Here is a 19,715-nt window from a genome sequence, read left to right as displayed (position 1 = left end):
CAGAGCCTTGCAAAGTTACTGTACAGAGCTTTAGTAACAGTGCATTCTTAGGATCTCATTGTTTCTGAATACTTATTCATGCAGTTACTAAAGGTTAGCACAGCCAAGACAACCCTTTTCCCAGGAGTTACTGGAATATTCTGGATGGGAAGGGACCATACTGCCCGTGAGCCATTTATCTTGTGCCACATGTGGTGGCTGAATGGGAATCTTTTCCTGGAGAGACGACTCACAACCTCTGTGACATCTAGGATCCTGCTTCCCTGTCAGGGTAGCAAGCAGGTTACACCTGGATGGATTAGGAGTGAGAGTAGAGTTTCCTGGAAAGCCCTTAGTTCACTTCCCCCCCTATGCTGGGAATGCTCTGTGCCCATTCACCCAGAATGCCTGTGCATCCAACCCCACCAAGCCACTGGCTGCAGGATGCTCTAAAAACTCTTCAAGTTCAAGCCAAATATTTGTTGAGAAAGCACCTCAGCAGCAAGGCCAGGACAAAGCCCAGTGTTTGGGGCAGTGAAAGCCCGGTGGGGAGAGCTCTTGTGCTCCTGTGCTGAGGCATTCAGGGCTCACAGATGGAGCTCGTGGAGCCAAGGGGGACACATGAACCCACTGCTGTGCACAAACAACACTCCTGAGAAAGCCTCTGTGCACCTGGATCCACCAGGGCACCAGCTCTGGCCAGAATTCCCAGTGTCACTGGTGAATGTATTCCCCACACTCAGCACTGAGGGAGCTGCTGCAGCCTCAGAGTTCTGCTGAGCTCAAGAGGTCTCAGGTTCTGGAGCGAGGATATTTGGTTTGGACTCCAGGCAAGGACTGTCATCCTGACTATATTTGGACAGAAAAACATTCCTGGCTCTGGTTTCTGCACAGTGTCTGAAAGCAGTGGAACACATTACACTGAGGGAACCCATATGGTGGGATGGGGAAAGGGAAGGGAGGCAGGCACAGAACTGACTTTGCTTTGTCTTCATGCTCTTGGCAGTGCCCAGGACCTGGACATCTTTTGGAGGGAGCTGGGATTGTCCAAGCAAACAGTCAGGGATGCGTATCCCGAGATCCCTGCATGCACTAAATGTCCCTGGAGCAGCAGGCTCTGACCAGCTGTCAGGAGGGAAGGAATGTTTATGTGGAATGTTGCATAAAACCCACAATGGCCAACTAGAGACTATGGAAAACATAAAGCCCTGGATCATTTGCACAGCACAACACGCTTTCCTTGTTCAGTCACCTCAGCCTGGCTTTGCTCTTTTCACTTAACTGCTGAAATGTTCAGTTTAAAGGGGGGCTGCTGTGTAATGCACAACATATGGCTCCATTCCCCAGGGCAAGCTTTAGCTCAAATATAAATACTTTTTCACTTCTGTGGATTATTCTTAGTATTTCTCTCCTTTCCTTTATTCAGCACTGTTAACATTAAATGTTATTTTCAGCACTATTTCCAGCATCTCTGCCCCATCCCAGGGCAAAGCCAGCCCTGGTGCCCAGGCCAGGGAGGACACTGGCACTGCTTCACTCAAGTCCCCAAAACAGCACGAGAACAATCCATTACAACAAATATTACAACAATCCACAACAACAAACTTGTATTAAGAGATGCCACAGAGAGAACAACCACCAGAGCTAGAACTGCAGCTGCCTGACTGTCCCAAGGGAATCTCACCTCTCACATGGATAAGAGCCCATTATTTAGGATTAAAACAAACCACCCCCCCGTCAGCTTCCCCTGTTGTGGACTGGCAGTTCTACATGGAGGTGGGAAAGAAGAACCTGATCTCTGACCGTGTCTGATGGCTCAAGGCACGAGGATCAACATCTCATCTCCAGGGCACTGGTCCAAACCCAGCCCCAGGCCAGGAAGGGGGTAAAGCACAGGGGTGAATGTGATTTACCACAGATCAGCTCCTTGGTGGCCCATGTGAAGAGAATTAGGAAACCCTCATATAGCTCTTATTTTTAAAAGCACTTACAGATTTAGCCCTGCAGCTCACAACCTGGGGGGGTGGGGAAAACAACCCAACATTCCTGCCCGGGGTTCCTGTGGGAATGGCAGTTCAAATTTGTGCTTTTTCAGGGGGTCAGGCACTAAAAAAAGGACTGTATGTGCTGCAACAGGGAGCAACGTTCCCCAGGGAGGGGGAGAACAATAATGATGCTCTTCAGCCCCCAAACATTCTCCCGCTTTCTGTCGTGCAGCCCCTCGTGATCAGCATCTGCTGATGTTCCTAGAAAAGTCCACGGTCTGATGAATAACAAATGAGCTGAAAACAAGGGCTCGCTCCAGCTGGCAAAGAAAATGGAATATTTTGCTTAACTGTCAGTTGGAGCTGCAGCTCACAGAGGTGCCTGCACTGGCCTGACCTCGTGTGACCAGAGAGCCCTGACCCCAGGCGGGAGCTCAGCCACGGCCACGCAGGACGTCAGGAATGAAAAAGAGGGAGAAATTCAGAAATGAGGGAGAAATTTTTCCTCAAATCACAAAGATAACAAAGTGCATCCACAAGGGAGGAAGAACTGCTTCCCTGCGTGGGGATGGTTTTGTGGTTGGGGCTGTTACTAATGACCTGTAATCCACTCGTGGATGGACCAATCCTCCCGAAATCCTGGGAGCAGCACGGACTAGTGGGAACAGAATCAAAGGAGAGATGGGCTCTTTACCTGACTCTGCCTTTCAACAATCTCCCTCTCTACTCCCTCAGCCTCACATGGTCTGTAAAACGTGGATTTTTGGCCACACTTCCAAAGGAGGAGCTTTAGAAACCCCCGTGCCAAGCATGAGACCAGCTGACATCTCATAACTAAAGCTGTACACCTGAAAAACTTGGGAATATCTAAGGCACAGAGCTGCATTCAGGAGATGACAGAAGCTCCAGTGAAAACCAGGAGCTCCCCAGTTCGTTTGTGGGAGAGCAACTGGTGATAAACATCCAGCAGAAAGGATGCTCACTGTCCACTCCAGTTAAATAATGACAATATTTGCCTTTGAAGGAGCATTTGCTCCTGCTCTGGCACCCCTTGCCTCCCCCTTCAGCAGCAGGAACAGCCTCCCTGCTCCTCAAACCAAGAAAACCAACCAGGAGCAAAAGGAGAGAGAGGAGGAGCATCTTCCCCTACCTCTCCTGTCTTATATTCTCCAGCTAAATTGGATTCAGGCTCATCAAGGAAGATAAAAGAGCAGGAGTTCCTTCCCTCCTGCAAAGCCTCCCCCTCCCATGGAGCTGAGCCTGGTGTAGGGGGGCAAAGTTTGCCAAAAACATACTTGGTACAAAGGGGCTCCTCCTGTGATCTCCTGTTCCTGGGGCTCCACTGACCATCCTGGTTCTTCTCTGGTGGGTGCAGAAATTCCCCTTCTTCTTACTGGGTAAAAATGAAAGGGTTAAAATGGTGCTTCTGAGCAACCACAGCAGGAAAATTCATGAAAATAAGAGAGAACACGTAAAAATAACAGAAAATAAAAGAATATTCCCAAAACAAACACAACATTTATACAAACCATTTCTGTAGCTCTTAAGCAGGTTTTTTTTTTTTGCTGTGCAAAACTCCCAACTTGGCCACACAACGAATTTCAGACATGAAAACAAGCTCAGGAGACCTCAAAATGGAGCTTGAGTTTTGCAAAAAGTTACATCACAAAACTGAGGGGAGCTCTTCTTTCCCTACAAAAATCTCTTTTCATTAGACAGGACGAGAAGAAAAAAAAAATAATAATTTTTAAACCACCTCAATTTTCTGCAACAGCTGCACAGCTCCCAAGTCAAAGGCTCCAGTTGTCCTAGGATTTATTTTTTTTTCCTTTAGGGAAAATAATCACTTGGAAGCCTCTCTTCATTCAGCACCCAAAGAAACTATTAAAAAAAAAAAAAAAAAAAGAAGCAGATGCTCCATGTTGTTTTTCCTGAATAAAATGACATCTTTGGGCTGACACTGAGCACTTTGTCACCTCTGTCCCCTCTCCCCACATTCAACACACAGGATGAAACAGCAGCAGTTTTTACCTTTAGCAAAGTGCTTTTGGACTTATGCAGAGCACAGATTTTGGATTTATGCAGAGGCTTGTAAAAGAAATGTGTTTAAAAAGAAACTCTTAGCATGGGGCTGGGGTGATGTATAGTCTGGGAAATTATTCACTTGCATCAAATAGTGGTTAAAGCAGCTCCTGGATGATAAAAATGGCTCAGATTTGTACTTTTACACTTGTACACTTTGGTATTGCTGCCCCCCCAATCTACAGGAGTCCCGAATTTGTGAAATGACTCTCTCAACACACCACTGGGTTGTAAAGTTAATAAATATCCCTGCAACTGCCACCCACTCCCCGGAGCTAAAAAATTCCTTTAGAAGCTTCGCCACCTCTTTGCAAAAGGAACAAAGAGAGCAGAGGAACACAGGAGGTTTTTGCTTGGTTTAAATATTGCTCCAAATACGTAACAAACAGTGTGTTTGGGCATAATTGTGTCGTCAGAGAGGAGACACCCCACACAAACACGTATGTGCACGTACACACACGTGTGGCACGCGAGCCACACTTCCACCAACAGCTACTTAACAGGATGACTCAGTGGATAATATTTCTTCACTCAGCTGGAAAACACAATACAGCTGGATCCACATTTCAGCTACTGTTTGTACATTCATTTTAATGCTCAGGAAAATATATACTTTATTTTATTAAGTTTTGCTGCAAAACAAAGAAACAAAAATGAACAACCCCCCCCCTTTTTTTTTTTCTTCCGCTCTCTCGTCTCTTAATTATTAACTATTTATTTTCTTTACACTTTGATTGGAGTATTTAACACCTGCCTTTGGCATTATGGATAGAAAGCTCAGGAGTCTCTGAACACACAGTTGTGCCAAAAAAAAAAAAAAAATAAAATATGGAAGAAGAGCGTCACTTAGAGGTTAGAAATATTTGTTGTAACAACATATTTTCTTCAATCAGTGTTCACTACTTTATCTCTAAGGCACATGCTCTGTCTTTAGGACCTTATTACATCCAGTTTGCCTCTGTTCTGGTAGAGTGGAGTCCACAGGTTCTGGGTTGGAGAGGACACTCTCAGGACATCCCTCCCTACCCCTGGCAGGCAGCTGGGATCTCCTCGGGGGAAGTGCAGCGTGTGCTCTTCCACCTCCTGCCAAGGGATGAGGGGTGAGGAACATCCTGCTCCACCTGCCACGGGATGAGGGGTGAGGAACATCCTGCTCCAGTCTCTCCTTCCAGGGCAGTCCAGGGAAACCCACCCCGCAGGGCACTGGCTGTGGTGCAGTCCTGGAGCTGGATGCCAGTGGGGAACATCTCCACGTGGAATTCTGTCCATCTCTCTGCTCCAGAAGGGCTCTTTTACCCCGGGCAGACGGGTCAGAGCTGTTTATGATGGAGGAGCAGCACAGGGGAGGGGGTGCCGAGGGGCCACCTCCGACACCAGCTGTGTGTGTGACACCTCCCTCTCCTCCAGGAGGGCTTTGCAGGGAGGAGCCAAACCCCCAAAACGCAACCAAGGAGGGGGCAGAGGGGGGAGGCAGGGGCGGGAGCAGCCCTAGACGAAGATGGGGATCCTCTCTCGGATGGCCTGGCGGCAGATGGGGCACACGGTGAGGGCCGTGCTGCAGTCGGGGCAGGAGCCGTGCCCGCACTGGAACACCAGCTTGATCTGGTCGTCGATGCAGATGGGGCAGGTGATCCTCTCCTCCATCTGCCGGTAGCGGCTCTGCAGCTCCTCCATGAGCTTCCTCTGGTCCGTGGATTCCGAGCTGGGGCTGCACTCCACCTCCGTGCTGTCTGCGGGGCACCAGGGAGGGTTAGTCAGGTCACACTCCGCCCCTAAACTCTCCTTACTGAGCCTTATCCAGGAATTCCTCAAATAAAAGCCCGGGGGACGCTTTTCAGACTTGGCCAGAAAGTGCTCTTTCCTCCCTTCTGGTCTGTGTGTGTGTGTGGGTTTGAGGTGGCTTGGTGGGTTGTGGTTTTTTTTTTTGTTTTAAAGGAAACAAAATGTTGGCTGAGATGTCCTGCCTTGGTGCTCTGGAACATGAGAACACTCAGAGCTGGGTGGGATGTTCTGCCACGCCAGCCCAGGAATCCTTCCAGTGTTCTCCCTGTTCACATCTGGCACTCAAATTTCTGGTCAAGCCCTTCAGGGCACACATGGTCAAACAAGAAGAAACTACTTGACATGACCTATCTTGACTTTTACACAAATAGGGTCACTCTGTCAACTCTGTGAAATGAAAGAACCCCAAATGCCAGCTTAGGTAAACAGACTCCTCCTGGTTTCAGCTTAATTCAGCCCCACTGCTCATATTCTGCTCCTCTAATCCTTGATTAGGGAGCTCTACAATTCAATATAGATGCCCCTTTCCTCAGCATTCTGGGGCCACTTGCACATCTGTGGTGCAAGGAGTGGTTTCAAATCCATGAAGGTGAAGCGGGTTTGGGGACAAAGCACTGAAGACATCACTGACAGGGAAACCCAGCTGGTATTTTTGGAGACCTTGATGTTCCTCCTCCAGCAAAAATCTGCATGCAAATGTCTCATCTGGAACTGAGCTGAAGAGCCTTATTGAAACAATCCAGCTCAGGGATTCCTGGAGAGCTGGGTAATGCCAGCCCTGCACAGGCACTGTGATTTTGGCCAAGGCACAGGCAAGGCTTGCACAAAATGCAATTTTTCCTCTCTCATAAATTTTCACTGTTAAGCCACCACATGTGAAAACAGACTGGAGAGCCTGATATTTGCTTTCAATGCACAGAATAAGCCAGACCCAGGCAAAGCTTCCTTAAATGTCCTGTCTATGCAGGTTGAGCTTGGCCTGTGACATCTGAGATGTTCTTTTTTCCCTCTAAAGGTGGGCAAGGCAATAGGCACACACACACACACACACACACAAGCCCAAACAAATTAACTCTCTTTGCTATTCCACTGAAAATCATCAATGCCCCTCAAACCCACCCCTGTACAGGACCCCTCCCACAGCACTCACAGCAGGAACAGCAAACATTACCTTGTTTCAGCTTTTTGGTTATTGTCACTTGACATTTGATGCACTTCTTCATCCTCCTGGAGCATTCTAGCACAAATGACACGAGAAGAGATCACAGTTAAGCCCCCTGATGTCAGAACAGAGAGGAAAGCAACGGACTCAAGAACACCAGCTTTGAACAACCTGAGGCCTCCCTGGTGATTAAGAGATTGTTTCTGCACGGAAGGAGGTCACAACCTGCTTTTTGTGCCTTAAGTCTCCTGGTTTAATCTTTCCTAGGTCAGTAGCAAACACAACACCTTTAAGTCCCTGATGCTCTGTGGCACTGGCACTGCTGCACTGTGGATCCAAACAGCTCTGGGGGAAAAGGGAGCAGCTCTGGCACACAAAAATCCCAAATTCCCTGGGGTCAGACTGTGAGTGCCTTGTGAGATAACAAACTTGCTGACATCTTTGAGCAGGCTGCCACTAAAACAACTGAAATGCAAACAGCAGTGAAAGCCAGAGAAGAGGGAAATCCTTCTGAGGAGGTTTTTGATGGATAAAGCACTGACAGCTAGAACTGAGGCACCTGCCTTTCCTTCTGAATCGTGCAGGCATCTACAAGCACAAGTAAAGCTGCCTTGGGTCCCAATCAGCAGGTGGGCAGAACATTCTGTGCTTTTCAAAGATAACTTTGGATGTCCTGCCCGAGCTGCTGAAATCATGCTGGGGTTGTTTCAGGACACAAACAGCACAATGGCTCACTCTGTGTCCACACAGAGCCTGATTTATGGGAGCCCAGCTAAGGAGGCTGGGCGGTGGAACGGGAAAGAAAAACATGGAAAGAGGGAAAGGAACAGGGGAAGGACTCACCTTCGCACACAATACTGTGCTGGCACGGGAAGAAGTGGATGAGCAAGGCCAGCTCTGAGCAGACCAGGCACTCTGTGGGCACGGCCACGCTGGACACGCTGAGGTTGGTCATGGTGTTGGGCGTGGTGTGCACACGGCGAAGGCTGCAGGTGATGGTGGAGCTCTCCGAAGAAACCTGCTGTTCCCTGAAAGCAGGAGCAGCACAAAACGTGAGCCACACACCCCAGATCCTCCTGCAGCAGCTTTGTGCTGATCCCTGGCAAACGCTCAGCGGCATAAACTTGTGATCCCTCACTCGCCCTACTGGGACCGACTCAGCTGGGATTCTGACTAGTTCTACCTAAAAAGAAAAGAGCAAGGATGGCTCATATTTACACAGGTTGAAAATGCCCTTTTGGAGGGCAGCAGTGAGGTACTGACAGCACAATCAGCTGCTGAAACCAGCATGCTGTTCTGAGAAATGTCAGTCTGAAAGAAATGACATTCCTTAAGCAAAAAAACCCTCAATCCAACATATGCTCCACTGACAAAATTCCTGTGCAAGATGTTTAAAGGGACACATTTCACCTTTTTTTCCACAGTGGACCAGAGGCATGGCCAGTTACAGCACTGCTGTGTGGTTCCTCCTCCAGCAGTAACAGGACCAAGTCTGTGCCCTCATATCAAACTCTGCTTTCATGTTTGCAAAGTCAAAATGCAAACAGATATTTTCTCAGAACCCGAGTTAAAGCCATCTTTGACTGGCTATACTCTCCCTTTTCTCAGCTATTTCTCTTATCAGCTGAAAAACAAGCATTTATCCGGCTCTGGAATGAATTCTGTGGGTTCTGGTGGCCACCCTTTTGCTGCACTTCCTCTCTGCTTAGACTTTAAATACCTGCAACTGCAGAATCAAATGGAAATAAAACAGAACCCAGAATGACTCTGCAAAGTTGCTCTTGGCTTCAGTGGCCAGACTCCTCAGGTTGCCTCAGGGCTCTCTGTTAAGTCAGGAGGCTGAGTTTGCACTGAGCAACATTAATCTGCTTTTCCCAACACTTTCCAATGGCAGCACCCAGCCTCACACAACCCCTCCAGAAACACGGGGCAGCAACCAGCTCCAGAAGAAACAGGAGGTGCTCAGACTGACACCCCAAGTGTTCCAGAGATGCTCCATCCCTCCTGGAAGAGCTGGAGGGAGCACTCTGTGGTTTGCAGGGGAGTTTGCTGTCACTGGCTTGAGCACAAGGTTTACCTGAATTTCTGTGAGAAGTCTTTGACAATCTGGATAATCCTCCCATCTGTAATGAGGTCTAAAGGAGATTTTCCTCTGTGGTTTGCATAATTGATATCTGCTCCTTCTTGTGCTAAGTAGCAGGCAATTGCAGTCCCCACATTCAGCTCTACGTTTCCAAGAAAGCCAGAAGCCTGCAGCTAAAGGATGTGGAGGAACACACTCTGTTAGCACAAAAAGTTTCTGTTACATGGACACGACCTGTATCAAATTCTAAACAAAGTCTTACACCCTGTACTTAAAATTTGAAAGTACAACTTAGCATTAGTTTTTGAAAACACAAAAAAGACCCTTCAGCACGTAAAGAGCAGATTCAAATTTACATTCCAGGGACAACAGTGCATAAGGCTGGCCCTAACTGGTGATAATCAACACAAATCATAGTAATGGGCATTCACTTCTGCAGGTGGTGAAAAGGAAGCAGGTGAAGACACCACAGCACACACCAGCTGATGAACAGCTGGCCCATGGAGCCTTAAGTGACAAAATTTTTATGTACATGACCCAAATTAAAGTCAACAAACGTTTCCCAATGACTTAAAAGACCAGAGTGTGTTAAGTCAGGGCAAATAAAATTGGACATGAAGGACCCTACAGCATCTAGATATGATATTATTGTAAATAACAGTGGGAATGACACACACAGATCCCTCTTTAAGATTTCCTGCATCCAGGACCAGCTGTTGGCTGCCTTTGGCCATGCACTTGAGCCATCAGCTCTTGCTACCACAAGAATGGCAGTTTGGCAACCTGCAGAATGGATGACCAATGCACTGGGTTTTTCCAAGCACCAACAGTTAGAAAGGAGGAACGGGTGGTTTTGCTTATTCTGATCATTTGAAAATAAATAAAGAAAGAAAAAAAAATCCATGCTGGATTTTCCAGTGCATTAAATTATCCCCACACCCTTGGCATGTGCTGCACTGATTTCTAGAACTAGGGTCTTTATATCCATGAATAGAGAACAGCACAGGGAAATCCAGTTCAGGCTTTGTAACAACTTTGTCTTTATCCTTCAGCCCGATCCACCTCACCTCTCACACACTGCTGTCCTCCCGCAGATAACTGGGGTGGCTGTGGTTTGCTGTCCTCATATTTTCCATGCCATCAGACAGAAATGAATTGCTGTGGTCCTGGGGCATGAATTAAACCCAGGACTCTTGGCTCTGCAAGTGGATTCGTGACCTTTCCCATGTCAGGAAAGAAGCACAATGCTAATAAAAATATCGGGGGAGACGGGATGAATTGTTGTCTGGCTATGTCGAGTTCCATGCTATAAATTCAAGCACCCCCTCAGAGGACCTATTTGCTTTCCCACAAGCAGGAAGGCTTGTTCCTATTTGTTTCTATGCTCCCCATCTGCACTGGCTTGCCACAGTTTCCCTGCCTTCCTTCGCCCCCTCGGATCCCGCTGACATTCCGACAGCGAGCGTTCTCCTGCCCTGGGTGCTGGAATTCCTCCTGCTCCCAGCTCACCTTGGCAAGGAGGGAGGGTCCCATGTCCCCCTCGCGCTTCTCCATGGCCAGGGCCATGAGCTGCTGCCTCTCCAGGGCGATGTGCATGGCCGTGTCCCCGTCCTCGTCCTCGGCGTTGACGTCGCTGCCCTCGCCCACCAGCAGCTGCACCATCCCCACGTGGCCCTGGATCACTGCCAGGTGCAGAGGGGTCTGGTTCCGGTTGTTTTTGAGGTTCACGTCGCAGCGGCCCTGGAAGGGAAGGGATTGCACCAGAGTGAGCTGGTGCTGCTGGGTTTGGCTGCTCAACAGCCCGGCGAGGTCCCGAACCTCGAGTCCGTCTTCACCGAACGTTTTCCAGCAGGCTCCGGTTCCAACCCGCTTTGTTCTGGCCAAGACACCCTTCTCCTCTCTGCCAGTGCCAAAGGAAAACACCCCTGGGAATGCCAACTCTTCTTCTTCAGTCTGGCAAACGATGCCAGCTCTTCAAAGAGACATTTCTGTGAGTCCCAGCAGAAATGTGGGGGGCTGGGAGTGGGGCAGATGGGAGTGGGGCAGATCATGACGGGTTTGTTTTGTTTTTTTCCTTACCTCTTTGATGAGAATTTCTGCCACTTCCATGTGATTGTTGAGAGCAGCAAGGTGCAGGGCAGTGAAACCATCTTCCTTCTTGGAGTCAACCAGCTGCCGAGCTCTTGCCAGAATCTTCTTTATGGCTCTGGAGTGTTGGAGGTTAACAGAGAGGGAAGAGTTACTTTATCAGGAAAAAAGGAGTTATGGATGTTCATATTTTAATAGGCAGCACCACGAGCTGACACTGGTGATGCAGAGCAGTCCCTTTAACTCACAGATTGAATTACAGGAATACAACAAAAGCCCTCAGTTATCATCTAATAAAGTAATAAAGGGTAAAGTCACACTGCTTTGGAAATAATGAGCAGATTTATCCTTGGAAGAGTTCCAGAGGTTCTCAATTAGACACAGTCTTTACTACAGACCTTCTCCTGCCCTTCCAAGTGTGAACCCAAACACTTAAGGAAACTAAGCAGACATTTTCAAGCCAAGCTGGGGAGGTATGAGAGAGATGGGATGGGGAAAGGAGGCAGGAGTTTGCTGTGAAGGCAAGGAGGGCAACAGCTACACCCAGTCATATCTATTTTCTTCCCATCTATCCAGAACTACAGCTGCCACCTTGTTACTGCTGAGACAAGCATGAGTTAAGATCTGCAAAAGCCATAAAAATGAAAAAAAAGGTCACTCACAGCTTGTTGCCTTTCAGAGCAGAATAGTGGAGCAGGTTGAAGCCTTGGCCATTCTGGACAGTGAAGTCTATGTTGGGTACTTCAGTGAGAATCTCAATAACCACTTTGTAATCCAGAGTGATGGCATAATGCAGGGGGGTGTCTCCCTGGGAATCCTGCACATGGACACCCAAGCAGAACACAGGTTACCCACCTCAGGAAGCCAAGGGAAACCACCTAAGAGCTGCTGACCTTCCCAGCTAGCTTTGAGACACTGACCCAGCACAGTCCAGCCCCAGCACCACACAAGCACAGCCTAAAAATGGGCTGGGTCCAAGCCACCATCACTGCCTGTCTTCAGAAATCTCAGCCCTCCTTATTGCTGGCAACAGGAGCGTTGCAACAACAACACCCACCAACAGCAGGTCAGCCCTCACTGGGAGCCCGAGTCCAGCACAGAGACTGTCACTGCACTGAGCTGGGCAGACCCAAACCTGGAATTCCAGAGCACTGAAGGAATACTTCAGTATAAATAATCCTATTGAAAGGAATACTTCCTGTGCAACGCACAGCAGTGCATTTTAGGAGAACGACTTTCAAACCCGACAAAGCACCGAGCGGTTTAACACATAAAGAAGCACCTCCCCACCTCAAAAAAAAAACCCACCAGGAAAAAAAATAAAAACTCAAACACCCCTTTACCCCAAATCCCCCCCGAGCCCCAAACTCACCGGGAGGTTGACATCACAGTTGAGCTCACAGAGGGCCCTCACCACGTCGGTGAAGCCCTGGCTCACAGCCACGTACAGCGCCGTGCACTTGGCATTGTTCAACAGGTCTGCGCTGGCTCCTTTGCCAATGAGCACACGGGCAACCTCAGCTTGGTTTCTGATTTAAAAGCAAGGAGCAAAACAGGTTAGAGCCGATCCTGTGACAGTAAATTCTTCCTCCTTGAAAAGTAACAGAGCTTCTTGGGTTTTGTATCCCTGCGGTTTCATCCCACTTCTTATTAGTATTAAAAAAAAGCCCCACACAACAAAACCTTCCTAATTTGTGCTCTAGAATCTGATCCCTCTGTTCTAAATCAACAGGAACTTCCCACTTTTATTGATGAATTCTTCCCTGGTGATGGACAAAACAATTAAAAATTCCATCTTCCTCTGGAAAACACATGCACTTACAGGAACCAACCAACCAACCAAAGTGATTTCAAACCAACCAAACCACCTCCCCCTACCCCTTGAAAAAAAAAAAATCTAATCACCAAAAGCTCTCTTTCTGATTCACCAAAACCTCTTGTTCTGATTCCCCCCAAAATTCCCAGCATGGAAACCTTGCTGCGGAGGATAAAGGAGTGTGCTAAGAAACGTTCCTGGGGGGCTTAATCTCAAACACCAATTTCTAATACAGGGTAAAATCAGAGAAAAGCCTCCACCAGCCACACATCCTTCCCACAGATTGTCCATTTACGTCCAGAACATAAATTCTGCAGCCCTTTAGATCCTGCACCAGAGGCAGCAAGGAGTCAGGCATCCTACCCGAAAGCCGCGTAGTGCAGCGCCGTGTCCCCCTCGTCGTCCCGCAGGTTGACGCTGGCATGTGCCTGCAGCAAAGCCTTCACCACCTCCAGGTGCCCCTGGTAGGAGGCAATTTGCAGGGCAGTCCTGCCCTGGTTCTTGGCATCGACCTGTGGGAAGGGCAGAGGCACAGCAGATGAGGAACGACCTCGTGCCGGGGCCAGAGTGGGACGGGAGTGGAACAGCTGCAGGCTCCCAACTGCCAGGCGGGATCTGGGCCCCGCTGGCTCCACTCCCCGGGCACCAACTCCAAGCTGACCTTGTCCCAGAACGTTTCTCAAGGGGAAGGGGACAGCACATGGAGGCAAGAGGGGAGAAGTGAGAGAACAGAGCCGGGAGCCAGGGCTCTAATTGCAGCTCTCTTGCCAAATCACTCTGTGCCTGCAAGCACAACACTTCTTGCCACCTCTGCCAACAATTCCTCTCCCAATAGGAAAATGTGTGAGGAAATCAAATTAGCTTTGCATAAGGCTCTGAAGGTGCCAAGTCCCCCATTGTTCTGTGCTGCTGCAGGTACTTCACTGGGTGCAATGGCTGGAGGGGATATCACAGAGCTCAAGTGCTGCAGTGAGATTTGTTGAGCATTAAAGAGACTGAAGAGCAAGGAGAGCCTATGTGAAAAGCAAGGGAAAAAAAGGGAAAAGCAGCTGTTGAAACCGGTGGGAGGCTAAGGAGAGGAGATGAAGGAGCTACAAAACCTCAGCAGACCGGCAGGGAGAACAAGTTAATGAACAAGTTTTTTTTTTCCCCCCTGCAGCTGGTTCTATGCAGCAGCCAGGGCAGGACAGGCAGGACTTCCCTTGGAACACCCAAATGATGGGAGAGTCATTTTGACAAGGAGGCCACTGTGCTTTTCTTCCATTTGCACACAACAGACAATGCTGATAAGCTGGAGAGGCCTTGGCAAGCAATTCCAACCTGCACTAAGTGAGCCTCAAATCCAGCCCCCTCTTGCTGGGTATAACACTCTAAGAGAAAGAACTAATTTGTTAATATGAGTATCAGAATAGAAACAGAAATCTAATAAAAAAGTAACTAATCACATAATGGATTCCTTACTCCTGGCACTTCCTTATCTGAGATCAATTTGACAAGTGCAGGTATTTGTCTATTATTCCCATCTCCAGAAGCCCCATTAACTTTGTAAAATAAAGAACTATAATGAACACCAGACAACTATCCACTCAATCAGCTTCACAGGGGTTCCTTCACAACTGATCCCACTTTTGCTGGTTCACACATCCAGCTGCTTCCTCCAGCCACACAGACACAGCTTCAACAAAACTTCTTTTTTGTTACCAATGGTTTCCAAGGACACTGCTGAAATACTTTGTTCTCTGGTGGTTCTTTTTTTATCTGTTTATAAAGCCTGAACCCCTCCCTGAAGGAGCCTGACAGAGCAGAGATTTCAGGAGTCATGATCCTGAGTTTGGCAGTCTGCAAGCACAAAAAATTGTTCAGCAACAAGTCAAGCCCAGTTCTCTGCTCCAGTCAGACATGAGATAAGACACTGCACAGATCTGGGCAGCTTTTCTCTTTCCTGATTCCAACAATATGATTTTGCAAGGTCATCTAAGGACAGACACAGCCAGACACAGCCCATTGGCTTCCTTTTCCAACAGAGACTCGGGTATCTCCTCCTGTTTTCATACAGATAAACCCCTCTCCCCCACATTCTGCAGGTGCACTGTCCACACAGGAAATCTGGGAAAAGCCAGCTCTGGAAATGTGCTGTAAGGACTTAACTCCAGTTCAGATTTAATGCCACAAACTAGAGGCATAAAATATGCACATTTAACCCTAAATTGCAGCAAAATAACCTTCCAGCTCTTAGGAGATATTAATAGGTCTGAAAAATCTATCGTTTTTCTCCCATCCTTCTCCCCAGTGGACCACAAAATTTTATGACAGAAAAGCAAGAGAAAACCAGCCATTCAGGATGTCTCCAGAACTTGCCTTGTCCGGGTATTTCTGCAGGAGCTCCCGGACCTTGGCTGTGTTGTTGAGGGCTGCACAAATGACCAGGCACCCAGCATGCTCTGACTCTGTCTTCTGGGACAGCAGCTTCTCCAGAACAGCCACCAAAGTACCTGAATGAGGAACAGAAAGGACCTGTAACTCCACAATTTTGGGTGCCTGAGAGGACAGAGGTGTTACAGTTCTCCAGACAGAGCAAAGTGGAAAAAGTCTGGGCTAGTATCAAGTTGTCCTTGAAGTCTATCTTGAGTGTAAGAGCCATCTACAAAGCAAAACAAAACAACCCTGGCAAGTCTTGTCCTCTCTCCCACATGATCCTGACATCTAAAGGATGTAAGTATGGTGAGGCCACAAAAAAAATTTATGAGCAGAAGTGCAAAACAGACCAAAAAACCCCTCTCCACATCATGTGATCCCAAATTCAATTTCAGGGTGGATTGGGCAAAATAATTGTGGATTTCACAACACTTCCACACACAGTCCTGGGACTATTTCACAAGCCTTCAACAATTAGTATCCTAGTACAGGAAACAGGATGGACCAGGAAACTGAGACAGAACAAGACAAACACTGAACCCAGGGCAGGGCTGTGGTCAGCACTTCCGAGTCCTAAATTCTGTATTTTCCTGTTAAGACCAGCTTTGCTCGCCCAGTAAGGCACAGCTGGCCAGCTTGGCTTGCCCAGTAAGGTACAGCTGGGTTTTATTCTGTATTTTCCTGTTAAGGCCAGCTTGGCTTGGCCAGTAAGGCACAGCTGGGTCTTGGAGCTCTGTCCGGGGAAGAACAGCTGGAGTTTAACACCGCCCAAAGAGCTGCAGCAAAGAGCTCCCAGGTCCCTGAAGGGTCTGACATCTCTCTCACTCTTTGACTCCTTTGCACTCTCTGTGGTCATGAGGTTTGCCTCCTCCTCCCTCTGGTATGCTGTCAGGCAGGCAGGGTTGAACGTCCAGGACTGCCCTCCCACCGACACGCGCAGATCTCCGTCCCCGTAGACCTTGATCACCTTCCCGATGTGCCCCAGGGTCTGCAAGGAAAGAGAAGGTGGTTTCTCAAAGGTCTCAGCCCCAAAGCAATGTTTTCTAAGAGGGCTTCCCCAAGCTGCAGCCCTGCTGGGTGGGGAGAAGCACTGGACAGGGACACACTCACAGGCAGCTCCCACTTCGAGGGCATCAGAGGGTTCTCACCAGTTTTACACAGAAGGGTTTCCCAGACACCTTATAAATGTCTGGGGAAGGAGGCGGTGAAACAACAAAGTGTGGTTTGAAGAACACAGAGAACTGACCAAAGTGGGACTAGGAAAGGTTTCCTCTGGGTGTTTAATTGCTCCTGGAGGATCAATTAACCTGTATCCCACTTTCTAGCCGCACTGGTCTGATCAGACCATTCTTCCACTTGGACACTTCCCTGCCTCATTCCAGAGAATTAGGGAGGGTGTAAGAGGACTTGTTTACTTTGGTCAGCAAAACCTCTTATCTGAGCTGGTGGCAGCCAAACCCTTGGTCAGACTTGCCCTGTCCCTGTTTGCTTTGGGTGCTGCAACACGACTGGGTCACCAGGAGCCAACAGCAGGAGGGAGCAGGGACTCTGCAGGGCCCCAGCAAGGTCTGGGCACTCAGTGACCAGCAGGAGTGTCTGGGCGGGCAGTGCAAGCCCATCACTCTCAGGGATTGCTTGGGCAAACTCCTGGGGCTGGGGTGCACTCACAGGGGCCATCTCGTCCGTCCACTCGCCGTGGCCAGGCTGGAACCGCTTCACTGTCTCCATGTCATCGATCACCCGGACCACATCACCCACCCAGAACGTGTTCAGCTACAAGAAAAAGAAAGTCATAAGCTTTTGGGAGATGAAGCCACCAAAAAAACCCCCAAAACCAACCCCAGAAACCCAACCAAACACGACACCCGTCGACTCAAAAAACACCCACTGGCTCAGAAAACAAGGCCCTGCAAACCATTAGTACAACTGTAATCACTGCACTGCCAAAGAAACACAGTCCAAGGGCTGGGGTAACTCTCTTTCAAGCCAAGTGCACATTTAAGTAGGGAAATAATTTGCAACAGACAGTTTTCTAACTTTTTGTTCTTCTTCAAGCCATTTATAATTAATGGCAGTATAAAATTGTGGGGCTTTCCTCGGTCCATCTCCTCACTACACCTGACCTGGCACTGGAGATTTTAATTCACTTTAATAAGGGAGTTAAATCTGTTTTTTATTTAAAAGAGAAAAGGGAAACCAGAGTTTATCTGTTCTGGTAATATGCCAGATGCTCCCTCTGCTCACTGAGCTAAGAAGGGAGCACTGTCAAAACACACTTTTCAAAGCAGACTAGTTCTGTGCAAAACAGTCTGACACTGCATTTTTCCCTTGATTTTGGAGTTTTTAGCATTGTGACCTTGTTCAGGTCTTTCAGAATTTTGTGGTCTTCCAGTAGCTTCTTCTATATCTAATTATCTCTGTTTCTAATCATCCACATTTCAAACCTCTGGGGAAGGCCAGAGCTATGAGCTTTAGAAACACAGACACAAAATTAGAAGAGCTGGATTAAAGACTCAGGTCATCCAGAAGAATCAAAGAGAAGGGAGACAAAGGTGCAAAAAAAGGAGAATAACACAGAGACACGGGAACAAGGAAGAAAACGAAATCAAAAGGAAGAAAACAAAATCAAATGGAAGAAAACGAAATCAAATGGAAGAAAACGAAATCAAATGGAAGAAAACAAAATCAAATGGAAGAAAACAAAATCAAATGGAAGAAAACAAAATCAAATGGAAGAAAACAAAATCAAATGGAAGAAAACAAAATCAAATGGAAGAAAACAAAATCAAATGGAAGAAAACAAAATCAAATGGAAGAAAACAAAATCAAATGGAAGAAAACAAAATCAAATGGAAGAAAACAAAATCAAATGGCAATTATGTGGAAAAAGGTTGAAAGGCAGTTGCAGAAAGATGAGCTACTGTAGGTAAACTGTCATATGAAAGAAGCTGGAATCAAGAAATGGAATTTACCTGAAGAAATTGCATTTAAAATGCAGAAGCTCATCAAACTGGCCAGCCCAGCAGCCCAACTCCCACTGCCTGCAACCATCTGCCTGAGCTCTGATGGGCTGCAGGGAGCTCTGCCCAAACCCACTGTGTTTGGCCCAGCAGGGCATCCCTTCAGCACTTGCTTGTGCCACACCATGTCCCAGCCCAGCAGGCTGAAGGACAGCTCTTCCCTGCAGCATTCCCAGCCCTGGCCCAGCCCAGCACGTACCTTGGTCAGGGCTCCAGGATGGAAAGTCCAGCGGGTTTCGCTGTTGAACTGGACCCTCACGTCCCCTCTGTCCGTGATCCTGTGCACAGTCCCTGTCTGGCCAATGAACTTTTGATAGGGGGGAAAAAAAAGTAGGGGAAAGCCCCTAAATAAATCACATTGCTTAACAGTGGGGAAAGCAGGCATAGGTGGCTAAATTACCCAGCATTTCCAATCCACAGACTAACAGAGCTCCCAAACCTGCTTCACACGAGATGCAGCCATTGTTTGTCTACAAAAGTAGGGAAAGGCTCCTTAAGAAGCTCCTTTAAAGTAGGAGCATATTGGGGGAGGAGGGGGGTAGGAATACAAAGTGCAAAAAATCCTGGAAAATGCAGCACAAATTGTCCTCTTCCCAAATGACAAAGGTGGGCAGAGATCACAACATTGTTCTGCATTATAATACCAGCAAAGCACATCCTGAGAGAGGGAAAAAAAGGGGCATGGCAGAGGAGACAAAATAAAGTATAGTTGTGTAGTGCAGTGCTCTAGAATTGTTGGTTCTGGCAGGTCCTGAGCAGTTCATAGTTTAGAAGGAGGCAAAAAGGACCAATTTCTGAAATGACAGGAAGTTACTGTTTTACATCTAGTAAAAATCTCTGTTTAATATCCCCCTCTACACCTGGATTCACCAACAACAGGAATTCAGGAGCACAGAGGTTTTAACAACCAACAGACACCAGGAACCACACAGCAGCATTCAGAAACTACAGCTTTGGGGATGGAATAAAAAATTCCTGGCTCCACTGGCAGCCTTCTTAAAGTTCCTGCCAGGAGATGCCAAGTCCCTGCCTGCCAGGCTGAAGAAAACCAGGAGGCTGATGCTCAGTTAACAGATTTCCACATTGAAGCTGAAATGACACAGTTTGTCTCGACATTTTAAAGCCTGATTTCAAAAAGCCTGCTCACCTACAGGGCAGGTTGGGCCAGGATACATATATAAAGTGACTTTTATAATTTTATAGCACCGCTTCATGCTGTTCCACAGTAATAGGTGTCACTTCTATCTTTACTTCCTCTGCTCTCTGGGTTTTTTTAGACAACAGGTGACAGCAGAGTGAGAGC

General features: G+C 47.8%; 1 protein-coding gene across 2 annotated transcripts in view; it reads right to left on the bottom strand.

The window, feature by feature from the left end:
- Positions 1-5,080: 5,080 nt before the first annotated feature.
- The window catches only part of MIB2 (MIB E3 ubiquitin protein ligase 2), a 41,278-nt gene continuing 26,643 nt past the window's right edge, over positions 5,081-19,715 (bottom strand). For both annotated transcript variants that reach the window (XM_027728685.2, XM_039390869.1), the window contains exons 7-19: positions 18,612-18,719; positions 17,061-17,165; positions 16,218-16,380; positions 15,336-15,469; positions 13,341-13,489; positions 12,534-12,690; positions 11,824-11,978; positions 11,153-11,279; positions 10,583-10,813; positions 9,068-9,246; positions 7,834-8,018; positions 7,000-7,065; positions 5,081-5,776 (exon numbers count right to left, since the gene is read on the bottom strand). In XM_027728685.2, coding sequence (XP_027584486.1) covers positions 5,535-5,776; positions 7,000-7,065; positions 7,834-8,018; positions 9,068-9,246; positions 10,583-10,813; positions 11,153-11,279; positions 11,824-11,978; positions 12,534-12,690; positions 13,341-13,489; positions 15,336-15,469; positions 16,218-16,380; positions 17,061-17,165; positions 18,612-18,719 — 2,001 coding nt within the window. In that variant the 3' untranslated portion in view covers positions 5,081-5,534. The remainder of the gene's footprint in view (positions 5,777-6,999; positions 7,066-7,833; positions 8,019-9,067; positions 9,247-10,582; positions 10,814-11,152; positions 11,280-11,823; positions 11,979-12,533; positions 12,691-13,340; positions 13,490-15,335; positions 15,470-16,217; positions 16,381-17,060; positions 17,166-18,611; positions 18,720-19,715) is intronic.

This window comes from Pipra filicauda, unplaced genomic scaffold (genome assembly GCF_003945595.2).
Source record: "Pipra filicauda isolate LSUMZ 115617 unplaced genomic scaffold, ASM394559v2 scaffold87_size3191425_pilon, whole genome shotgun sequence".
NCBI lineage: Eukaryota > Metazoa > Chordata > Aves > Passeriformes > Pipridae > Pipra > Pipra filicauda.
Note: the sequence above shows the minus strand (reverse complement) of the source record. Positions and strands in the feature narration are given on the sequence as shown.